At 47.6% G+C, this 12360-nt stretch overlaps 1 protein-coding gene across 3 annotated transcripts in view; it reads right to left on the reverse strand.

Annotated features, from left to right (window-relative positions):
- suco (SUN domain containing ossification factor) overlaps positions 1-12112 on the reverse strand; it is a 41246-nt gene extending 29134 nt beyond the window's left edge. For 2 of the 3 annotated variants that reach the window (XM_039736002.1, XM_039736000.1), the window contains exons 1-6: positions 6688-6770; positions 6500-6602; positions 6314-6406; positions 6071-6237; positions 2087-2188; positions 1900-2005 (exon numbers count right to left, since the gene is read on the reverse strand). In XM_039736002.1, coding sequence (XP_039591936.1) covers positions 1900-2005; positions 2087-2188; positions 6071-6237; positions 6314-6406; positions 6500-6602; positions 6688-6752 — 636 coding nt within the window. In that variant the 5' untranslated portion in view covers positions 6753-6770. Of the gene's footprint in view, positions 1-1899; positions 2006-2086; positions 2189-6070; positions 6238-6313; positions 6407-6499; positions 6603-6687; positions 6771-11830 lie in introns of those variants that run through there. The other variant, XM_039736001.1, reaches the window with a different exon arrangement.
- Positions 12113-12360: the final 248 nt, after the last annotated feature.

Here is a 12360-nt window from a genome sequence, read left to right on the forward strand (position 1 = left end):
TACTAAGATAAATACTTGATATCTTTTTCACGATGAAATGCATTAAAGCAGGTATTAGACAAGGGTGGCGTGGCTGTAGTGCTGCCCCCTTGCATTAAGGGGTCCTCAGGTCTCCGTTCAGTGTAGAGAAGTTTATGGCAGGTGTGACGAGGCTCCAAAAAACTGGATACTGTATTTGAATGGGTATCGCACAGGTTTAACTGAAATATCGTGTAAATGTTGGGTTTGGGATCTGGAGGTCGGAGATACGAACGAAGAATTCAATGGAGGTTTTTCTCAGCAGGCTTTCTTTATTGCATGTTTGCTGTGTCTACCGTATGTACTAAACACCAATTTCCTAGCCTTTGTCTTTCTCCATATAACAATCACCACACGATAAACGTCTTTGTGAAATTAAAACTAGTTATAAACCTAGACCTCAGAATTTTCACAACTTTAAAAACAATTTCGTTATACATGTTTAATTATGCCATCCATTCAGAGGTCTAAGCTTATAACTAGTTTTAATTTCACAAATACGTTTATCGTGTGGTGATTGGTTATGTGCAGAAAGACAAAGGCTAGGAACTGGGGGTTTAGTACGTCGGATAGAGACACGAGTCTAAAAGTAAGAAAAAAGTTGGTTCAATTGAAAAAGCGTTTTCTAAAGCTGAATGCTCGGAGGTTGAGTGTTATGCCAGGCTGTTCAATGCTGCTTCTTTAGAAGAGTTTGACCCACGACCAGCTGTGGAATTCTGGCGGTCACCTGGCAACAGGCACATCACTCATAAAAAACCTGAAAAGTCATCGGCATCCACTTCTGCAGGGCCATCAGTCCAGAAACCATGCAGTTCAGCTCAAGCAGAAATGAACCGCATTCAGCCCATGCTGTGTGAGATGGTAAAGGTTCTTGGGGGAGAAGATGAATCAGGACATGTTCTGTTCTGTAACTGTAATCTATGCAAAAAGAACTAGTGTAGCTATAATGAAGGCATTGTTTATTAGCCAGTTAAAATAAGGGAATCTTTTATATAACGTTCTAGAGCAAGGTGGCAAAATACTACTCCCTGAAAGAACTTTTTTCAGTTTTAAAATGGAAGGCAGTTTTGGTATCAATAAAAGAGATCAGAAAAAAGAAACTATTTTTCACTTTTGTTATTTGTTTACAGGCTAATGAATTTAACTGGCGGACAAGTGGATTTTCTAAGTTAGAAACAAATTTGATTTCCACACCCCTGAGTCGAATAAAATTGTGTAATTAAAAAAAAAAAAAAAGATTTTGACCGAATTGTTGGTTTATTGCAATGTATAGAAAGAAACAACTTTGAAATATTTAGGTGTCCTGTAAATGTCCCCAAGTTGTCCACCTCACTGCTGCTAACCGACCCTTGTGAGTGCTCTGAGAATGCTCTCCATGAAGAGTGCTATGGGAGGAGAAGATGACGACGACAACGGTGAGGCGGATTTAGGAAGCACCTGACCTGCCTGGCTGGCTGATGGTGGCAAACACTCCTCAACTAAGAGAGCACAGGCTGAATGAACACCTTGGAAGCAGACCTTCTCACCACATTACATACAGCGGCCTGAACATCCGACTTCACAGTAAACTGCCAGCTCTACGTCAGGCCTGCAGCACCAGCCTTCACCGATTTCACAAAAGCCCCTCTGGCCAGGGAGCACTCGGCTCCCTTATCTGGCCACCAATCATGAGGTCACAGCGACCTGCATACCTCCTGCTCATCAGGCCAAATCAAAGGTCACAATGACACAAGGTGAAACCAGCCCTCTGACCCAGACAGCAGTGTGGCAGTGCCCTGGCCAACCGGCTGCACAGCAATTAACCCTCACACAGCCCCTTCCACTGAATGCTCTGCCGAATGTAGAAACAGTAAGATAAGCCGACATCAAACTGTCAATTACCCGATCGGTGATGTTGACCCCAGGATCTTTGTCATCAGCTTCGAGAGGAGGCTGTGGCTCCAGTCCTTGGCTACTTGAGGCGTTTTCGACGAGATCTCCTGAAAAGCTGTGGGAACAAAGCGGAGAGTGACTAGAGTGCCATGGGGTGGCAGAGACGGAGATGTCACCTGCGGATGTCTCAACTCACCTGTCCAATGGGGTGCCGAAGGCGGGAGGCTCACTCTGGGCAAGGGTTCTGCCAGTCTCGCAGTCTGCTGTAGGTTGCTCAGGAGGTGCAGCAGTAGTAGGGCTGAAGACGACACGCGCGGTCATATCAGTACCCATCCACTTTACTAGCCACAATACCTACAGGGCCCGCCAGAAAGTCTGGGACAGACATTATTTCCTTGATTCCCCCAAATCCCACAATTCCAAAGTGATTAAAGTGCACATAGCAGACTTTCATTTAAGGGGGTTTGAATGCATCGTGGTCACACCACATACAAACGACGGCACTTTACATGGTCCGCCATTTCACAGCACCCCGATGTGTGGGACAACTGGTGTCCTCAGGTGTGTTTCATGGCTTCATAAGATGCTGCGGCTTGCTTCAACCTTTAATAATACATTTGATTTATACAGCGCCTTTCCCATTCTCAAGGCACTTCACAGAGTTTAAGAAGAACGGCAGGGTAACTCATTGTACTAAACCATATAAATAAATAAAGAAGATTAAGACAGTAAATTCAGAGAAAGTCTAACAGACAACATCATTGATGGTCCAACACACACACACACAGGTGACATGAACATCTTGACATGGAGGTAAACTGACAGAAGGTAATAAAGTCAAGTTGAGCTGACAGCCTCCCTGAACAGATGAGTTTTAAAAGAATTCATGGAGTCAGCTGACCTGATTATTTTGGGATGTCATTCCAGAGTCTGGCACTCGCCATACAGCTGAAGGCCCTGCTGTCACCCATGGAGTGTAGATTAGTAGGGGGCACAGAATCAGAGGACCTTAGTGGGCAGACAGGCACATGGTGATGGAGAAGGTCACTGAGGTAGTTTAAGGCTTTGTAGTTTATTAGCAGGATTTTATATTTGATTCTGTAAGACACAGGGAGTCAGTGAAGATGGAGCAGGATGGTGTGATGTGCTCACTGCTGCTGGTTTGAGTCAGGACTCTTACAGCTGAGTTTTGAATAAGCTGGAGCTGAGATATAAGATTAGAAGGGCCACCTGCCAGCAGCGAGTTACAATAATCAATGTGATAAAAGCAGGACAAGTTTCTCAGCATTAGAGAAGGAGAGGAAAGAGCGAACACGGGATACGTGACGGAGGTGAAAGTAAGAAAGTCTCTTAATGTGATTTATGTGGGAGGAATAAGAGAGGGAGAAATCAAAAATGGCACCGAGGTTCTTTGCAGTAGAGGCAGGTCTGATGAGATCACCGCCAAGATGGACTGAGAAGGAGCTCATTTCATTAAGTTGTGCTTTAGTCCCAATTTGCAGGAGTTCAGTTTTGTTGCAGTTTAATTTTAAAGAGTTCTGCTCCATCCAGGTTTTAATTTCACTGAGGAGGTTGTGAGCTGAGAAAGCTCTGATGAAGTTCCACTTTTAACATTGAAGTAGAGTTGAGTGTCGTCTGCATAAAAATGATAGCCCAGTCCATAGCTACGAATAATATGGCCAAGGGGAAGAATAGAAATACAGAAGAGAAGAGGGCCGAGGACAGAGCCCTGAGGAGCTCCTTGAGTGACTGGCGCTGAGCTGCTGTTGCCAAGACTAACAAACTCGTGCCTATCAGTCAGATAGGACTTGAACCAGTGGAGGGCAGTGCCAGAGATACCCAGTGGCATGTTCTCCATCATTCTGGACAGTCGAATGTCATTTCTGACCCGAGTGTCAAATGCCGCACTGACGTCTAAGTCTGTCCAGAGTCTGCTGCCATAAGTAAATCACTGGTTACCCGTAGCAGAGCAGTTCACAGCTGCTTGAATTGATTGAATTAAAAAGTATGAAGGTGGCATGCGTATCTGGGACTTGGCTGCTGCATACCGTATGCCGAGAACGACGGTATCTGCGATTGTGAAAAACAAAGACGTTATTAAAAATTAAAGTGTGGTTACATTGTCATTTATTTCACCCAATTGCTTTTGTATTTATGTATTTTAGTATTAAGCAGTGTTTCAATTATTTTATACAACCCCATCAATGTATAATATGCCAATAACAATAGGATTTTCTTTCATGCCAACAGATTAATCATTTTCCCTTTATTTCTTGTGGGATAAATTTGTTTGGTATGCGTCCTGTTTGGTCAAAGGATCAGGAGCGGATTAAGGACGCACACCGAGGCGCCACTGTAGTCGGTGAGCTGGGAGGCTACAAGACGCTCAAGAACTTTTGACAGAAAAGACAGGTGAGAAATAAGATGAAAATCATCAAGACTGCCAGCATCAAGGCCAGACTACCTTTTTATATATATATATATATATTTTTTTTTAACACTGGGGTCACAGAAGCAATTCTGCGTCTGGATTCTGGAGAACATCTTTTAACATGTGAACATGAGCTGCGGCCATGAAAGTCAAAGGAGCCATTATGAGGCTAAAAGACAAGAATAAAAATATCAGACATCGGTGAAGCCTCGGGGTGACTGAACTCGGCTGTCTGAAATATCAAGAAGAAGAAACACCACACTGGTGAGCTCAGCAGTTCCAAAGAGACTGGCAGGCCAAGGATGACCTGCAATGTGGCCATTGGTGCCACGGCCCACCTGCCAAGTTGTTTGCCTGCCTATGGTAAAGTCATCCCTGATGGAGGATCACAGGAATCATGGGAAAGAGAGGTCCTTTCATCGGAGCAATGTTTCAGCCGTGGCATGGCCAAATGGAGATGCAGCTAGATGGATGAGGTCTCCAGGACTCTAAAAATATCGAAACCTAATTATGTCATATCATCTACTGTTAAACCGTAATTCTAAAATTTTTATTATGCTGTCTTAAGGAATTGTTCTGTTGTGTATATTGTATTGTATTGACCCCCTACTTTTGACACCTACTGCACGCCCAACCTACCTGGAAAGGGGTCTCTCTTTGAACTGCCTTTCCCGAGGTTTCTTCCATTTTTCCCTACAAGGTTTTTATTGGGAGTTTTTCCTTGTCTTCTCAGAGAGTCAAGGCTGGGGGGCTGTCAAAAGGCAGGGCCTGTTAAAGCCCATTGCGGCACTTCCTGTGTGATTTTGGGCTATACAAAAATAAACTGTATTGTATTGTATACTGCTGATGACAGAAGAATCCTCGCCATGGTAAAGACAAAGACCCAAACGCCCGTCCGACAGACCAAAAGAGTTTTTGGGGGGCAGATGTGTGTGCGTGTGTGTCAGACTTGATGAACAGAAATACAGAGGAGGGCACACTGCACAATGCAAACCACAAAAACAGGTTGGGCAGATCACAGCTTGCCAAAAAGGATTTCGAAGAGCCTGAAGAATTCTGGGAAAAGGTCTCGAGGACAGGTGAGGCAAAGATGAACCTGATCAGAGTGATGGCAAGAGCACAGCGTGGAGACGAAGCAGACCACCTCATCTGTTAAACTTGCTGCTGGGTGTTATGGCTTGGGCATGTCTTGCTGCCACGGGTCCTGGCACACTTCTCTTCACTGTCGATGGCAGGGACACAATGAATTGTGAGGTGTGTAGAAACATCTGATCTGCTCGAGTTCAACTCACAACAAGACAACACAGACTGCCGAGACCACCCAGTTTATCAAAATGCAAAGCCAGTCAGACCCGATTAACACCCAATGGAGCAGGCCCTCCATGTGCTGAAGAGAAAACTGAAGGGGACAAGCCCCCCGAAATATGCAGGAGTTGAAGATGGCTACATTAGGGGCTTGACAGAGCATCACCAGAGAAGAATGTCTGCAAACTGTCACATGCAGTGACTGCTTGAGGTTTGCAAAGTCCTAAATGTGACAGCAGCTTTAACAGACCTGCCACTGCTGTGCCCCCCTCTCGTTTAGAACGACTGTTGTCATTTTTACACGAAGTGACCACAATGCAGGCAAACCCCATTAAATGAAAATCTGTTATGTGTCGGATTTGGAATTTGAAACTGTGGAGCAAAGAGGTAACGGTGTCCTTGTCCCAGACATTGTGGAGGGCATGCAATGCCCCTCATGCTCACCTAGCAGTGAATGGAGACACACTGGAGGAGTTTTCAACGGCAGGAGCAGCAGCAGCAGGATCAGCAGGATCGGGATCGGGCTCTGGGCCTTCGGCGGTCTCCGGCTCAGGTCCGTATCTTGGACTCACGTTGTCCTCTTTGGCTGCAGGCGGTTCCTTGCTGTGGAGCTGCAGGATGGACAGACAGAAATGCAGAATTAGCCAAATTCCAAGGGCACATACGGACCAGGGCCACACGACGTACCTGTTGGTGTTCCTTGTCCTGCAGGCTCTCCTCCTGACGGGATCGCTCAGTCTTCAGGCCAACGGCATATGACGAATGCAGGTCTTCTTCCTCCTGGCAAAGCAGACAATAAAACTGAAACATGAGCCAAAGTGAAGGACTCAACTGTACAGACCCCCAACTCTGCCCTCCAAGACAGTACTTGACCTTCTTCTTGTCCTCCTTCCTTGCCTGGGGACCCGCCTCGTTTGTGAAATGCACGGAAGCCGTGGTGCCATCCTCTGTACAGAACACATGTGGATAGGGATACCTGAGAAAAGAAGGCGCCATCAAACCACTGGCATAGGCTCCGGATGGGCAGTGCCAGTTTCTAAACTGGTCTTCCTTCCACTCACCAGTACCCCGGAGTGTCGCCAGTGGAACTTGTACAGCTGTTGAGCACACTTTCGCCCCTGCCCATTCTATGGCCACTGCTTCCAGTAGCGGAGGTGGCTTTGCCATCACGTGCCCTTCTGTTTCATAACAATCTGCCCATACACGATGGAAACCTTTCATGGCCCAAGAAGAATCTGGGGGAGCTTCTGAGGTGACCCCTTCAACCAAATGGGAGCCTCCACACTCGGCCCCCTGCTCACAGATATTCAGTAGGGACAAGAAAATGGCTACCTGTGGAGAGGGTCAACTGAAAGAGTCGACTTGAGAGAGACACGAATTGAGCGTACGGCCAAGAGAGCGCACCACACTGGCATTAGATGAAGCAGCATGTCCTCTAAGGAATGGGCACCGTTAAGCCAAAGAAGCTGAGGGCGCATCCCATCTAGTGTAAGAAAGCCCCCCGCTGTGAGGGACCCCGTGTAGTTAGCAAGTCCATCTGCCAGGCACAGGGTTGTGACACTCTACTGCTGCGGTGACCCCAGAACTGCCACTTCCCTGCACACACCAAAGTCATCTGGAATTCTTCAATTCCCAATCAGCACCCATCAGCTGGTCCTAGAAAGCCCCGCTGCCAGTCTGCTATCTGGCAGCACACCGGGCGGCTGACGCCACTTACCAATGCGTTTACACTTGGAGTTGACTTTTGACCCCCAACACAGCATCAGCCAGGCAGCGGCACTGGTGACTCATGCTAGCGAGCGCTCTGATCTCACAGCCTGTCCAAAGGCAGCGAACACGTCACGCCAGGTGCACATCTGCCCGGGCAGCGCACAACACGCAGGGTGCAAAACAGGTTTGACAAATAAGAGCGCCGAGGGGGATTTCACTGGAGCACGCACTCCCACTCCTTGAAAGACTAGGTAAGAAACAGGGGGCACAGTGCTGAAGCACACTGACTGGCAGGCAAGGCATAATGGTGGCAGCAGGCTGGGTAGAGAGCCTCAATGACAATGTCAGCCTGGGAGTTCATGTGCTTCATCCTGACATCGGAACAAACAGGAGGGAAGGCAAAGGGACACAGAATGGAAAGTCAGAGCTCACAATTAGTCCGACAGAATGTGTCCTTGGCATCACAAGTCGACCTGCCCACGAGTAAACAATCTACAGGCGCTAAAAATAAGATGCCCGTTAGCGGGACAAAGAGCACATGGCCACATCGCCAAAAAAAAAACACCACGTACTGAAAACGGACACTGCCGTCACTCAGCCGTGCGCTTGGCACACTACATCGCGACTTTATAGTGCCCTGCACAGTGCACGGGGGCAAAGACAGCTGCCAGAGGGACGTGCCACCTGCACAGAAACAACTGAAACCAGTCTGACGAAACTGAGAATGGAGAGAGGAGCAACAACTTAGGGGTCTTTGTAAAAAATCCCAGGGGGGTCTGCTCAGGTGACAATAACGAGCCTAGAAATACACAGAAAGAGGACTTTGTGACAAAGCACTTCAGCCCTTAGAACTGCTCAGAAAGACCCTCAAGTGTGAAGACCTCCTTTATGTGCCCTGGACGTCAGATCTGTCACCCTAAACCTAAGCTGTGGTGCCGATGAGCCGAGGTTTTAGGAGATCACATTTGTAAAGTATGTACCTGTCTGTCTGTCTGGATGTGTTATAAAAATAAAAAAGCACCTGAAATGGAAGGCAACAGCCACTCAACTACAAGGGGGGGTCAAAAGTGACCTGAAGGACACGGCGGCGATCAAAATGTGTGGCAGGTGACGTCCAAACGCCTTCAGAACTTGGGGTTACCCTTTAATAAAGGCCTTCGCTCCTTCATACTGACGGGCTGAAAAGACGACAATGCAGGGGAAGACCAAATGGGGGCTCAAAACTGACCCAGAAGACGTGGCGAGGCCCAACGTTTTAAGAAGATAAGCAAATACTGGGGCGCGTGCTGATCGTTCTCCCCTTTTTTAACTCTTTGTTAATTGGGTTTGTGTAGAAAACGTCATGAAGTTTCATCCTGAGAGGACATCATTAAGGGGGCTGCTAATTTGACCCAAAGATAACATGAGAGTGAACTACTGCAGGGGATACATGCAGACCAACGTGTCAAAAAACAGCAGCTGGTTCACTTTCATAAAAAATACCATTTTAAAAAGTTGAACTTGTAAGTCAAGCAGACAACCAACACTACGCCAACTGTTTTCCTCGGTTTAAACAAGCAGCCTGACAGTTAAAGATGTGCAGTTACGATCAGGGTTTAGACAAATTAAGATGTCCTTTCATGCAATTGCAGCCCTGAACGTTCAGTCGCCCCACACAAGTTCACATTAAAAAGCCGACAACACCTTCGCAGTCTAACTTCAGACCTGGAATTGTAATGAAAAGCCGTGAGTGGAAATCACCTGCCGCAAATCCTAGAGTGATGTCCTCAAGGAATCAGCAGGCGTCGTCACTCAGCTGTCCTACAAACCTCAAAATGTGTCCCATTCCATCTCGGGGACACAGTCAGAATGTACTCGCTCTGCACGTCACCTCCGAGTGTCACTCCGGCTGCGGACGCACGTGTTCTTATAATACAGATGGGGTGGCACTTTATCACGTGGCACATCCAGATAAACGGTTTTGTCGTACAAACTGCTACGGCATGTAAAACGTGTGGATGGTTGGAATTCTTGCAGGGTTACGATTTGGACTTGAATTATTGATCAGGATAATCACAGGCTGCTGCCAGCTCAGTGCCCCTCCATTGACGGGCCAAAGGTCAGACGTCCACATGAGCGTCATCATCAAGTTCTTCCATCTGAACCCAGAATACCGTGAGGACTGATTGAGGTCACCGACGGGAGGTAGAATGCCTACGGGGGCTGGCCGGGTGGTCTCGGACCCCCTGAAGGTTGTATATTTTTTTTTTCTCCAGCCATCTGGAGTTTTTTCTGTCCTCCCAGGCCATCAGATGTTACTTTTACTCAGTTAATTAGTGTCCCCTAGTTCTGTTTTCTTATTTATTGCATCTTTATTTCTCTTTCTTCATCATGTAAAAGCACTTTCAGCTCATCATTTGTAGGAAAACGTGCGACAGAAATAAATGTTTTCCTTTAAAAAAGAAATGACAATAAAAACTGACAACCATTTGAAGAATTTTCCAATCGCTGTTGTGTGTAAAAGTCACCAGTGTGCAGCCTAAAGTCAGCGGTCATCTGATGAAAACTCAATCAGGCCCAAATAGTAAAAAGTAGCCTCCTAAAACAGCCGAGGGTGCTCTTGTTGGTTCAGGGCTCCAGGTCTGCCAATATGTGCCCACAATGCCAAATTAATCTCAAACAAAGTACGTCTCTTTACAAAAATATGTAACTGAGAATTAGAAACCCACCATAAAGAGAAACTGCACTCCGACTCTCCAAGCTCATTCAGCAGCCTCAGTAGATTGTTGGATATTAAAGCTCAACGCTTCTTCAAACCAATCAACAGAACTCGTCCAATCTAACAATGCCCATACGATGGCTCATGCCACCTATTCAGAGCGTCCAGTGCCCGCTACGTGAAGCTCACCTATCCGCACTTGGCCCCACCTCTCCTTAGGCGGCATTATTGGTGCTCGGGGCACGTCGGCCCACATTCTTGTGTGAATCCTTAATACAAAAAAAAACTCATATAAGAAAAAGGGGAAGGAAACTTAGCAATAACTGAACAGGAAGGTCAAAAATATTACTTTTCTAATTTAATAAGACACCAGCAGACCCAGACAGCTTCACCCTGTTTGAAGGAGTTACATTTATTAAAACACAACGCGTGTGGAACCAGACAGGTGTCTACATCAACAACCTTCCACAAGAAATAGGAAAAGAATTTCTCCAGTTCAAACATCCCAAAAACCAAGCGGAGTGACAGGAAGCAGTGAAAGCCTAAGTGAAAACCTGGAGATCGCACTTGGAATTCTCAGCAGCACTTCTCTAAAAATGAAGGACACCCTTTTTTTAGCTTTATTTCAGGATGACATCTGTAGCAACATTTATATGGGAATCGGAGTAGAGAAGGCCATCAAGCACGTAAGGCAGAGCGCCGCGCCGCACTTTCTCACCGTACAATATGCCGCCCGAGTCAAACAGAAGCCGTGCACACAGACACCCCCACAACAGCCAGGCCAGGTGCACTAACCCTAACCCCAACACAAGTACTCGTCCCACTGCCATGTTTGAGCCAGTGCCATCTGTGTTAGTCTAAGAACTAATGACACACCTGTGACATTTAAATAACATCGAGGGTGTGCACACCTGTGTGTGAACGTGTCCTGTCCAGGGATCGCCCCTGCCTTGTGCTCTATGCTTGCTGGGATAGGCTCCAGCTTCCCTACAACCCTGCTCAGAATAAAGCAGCTTTAGAAAATGGTTGTCATACCCTTAAAAAGCCATCATTATAATAGTTAATGGGAGTGCGATGATGCGAACCGTGACTTTAAAACAGTACATGCTTTGAGGGAGGAACCCTAACCCTAACTATAGCACTTTAGCACGACACACATTATACACCGACGCAAACACACAAAACAAGTGAGAGTACAGTAGTGCATTTCCTAACTGAGATCTCCATTTATCGATCTAATCAGCTCCAGAAAGCATTTCTGCTCTATGGAAACAGACAAGAGGCTATCGAGGGAGCCATATGCTCAGGGTCGACCACCATTAGGCGATTGCTAGTACTCTGCCACCCTCCCAGCTCATCCAAGTGTGCTTATCATCCTCTTACTGGCCTCTCACTGGCGCATCCAAACAGGCGGCAGGCAGTCCGGTTCCTCCGGCGGCGAATGGACCGGCCTTCGGCCGAAGAGAAGTCCGCCCTGGGCGCTACGTGACAGCTCCGTGGAAGGGGGACCCGACACCAGGCTACCCCTCACAGACTCACCTAGCAATAGCTGGGCTGAGGGGATGACGCACGACAGATAAGCAGGTAAGCGCGGCCAAGTAGTGCGCACAAGCGCCCCGCATCTCGGCAGCACATGTGGCGGTTCAGCCCGCCGTCGACACGGCGGCCACACTCACTCGGGCCTGTCGACTCGCTTGTGTCAGAAGGACTCCGGGTAGCCCGTAAAGCACACTCGCTCGGTCTATGCCCCTCTGCCTAGCACTCCCTCCCTGGGGGGCGCGGGCGCCAGTTCTCACCAGCACAAGGCGACGAGAACGAGGGAGAGCAGGAGAAGGCGCTGCTCCTTCATCATCTCTTCACGGAAGTCAACATCCTCGCGGGCTATGAGCTGCACTCCTCTTGAACCACTTATCGAACGAGTGGCTTCAGGTCCCAAGCTCAACTTATCGTGTTGCGTTGCACTGCACCGCCTCCTGTCTTCTCCTCCGGGTTCGGTTCTTCTCCGCGGGGTGCCACTGATCTATGGAGCGCCTGCTGCTGCTGCCCAGCTCGACATCCTGACGCAACGGGTGACGTCACAACACCACACTCTCGCGCTGAGTTGGAACTTCTGACGTTCGACGTCCCGCCCCTTTGGCTTTGTTCCTCCAATCACAAATCGAGGCCAAATGACTCCGCCCCTACCACGCACTGCATGCCGGTACTCGAAGGTTGTTTTGCCAACTTCACGGCTCCTGCTGGAGGTGCGCGTCAGTTTTTGTCCACCGTGAATATTCAAATATTGTGACAGGATTTAAAAGTTTCTTTTTACAAGGATGCCTTAGTT

Source organism: Polypterus senegalus, chromosome 14, assembly GCF_016835505.1.
Source record: "Polypterus senegalus isolate Bchr_013 chromosome 14, ASM1683550v1, whole genome shotgun sequence".
Taxonomy (NCBI): Eukaryota; Metazoa; Chordata; class Cladistia; order Polypteriformes; family Polypteridae; genus Polypterus; species Polypterus senegalus.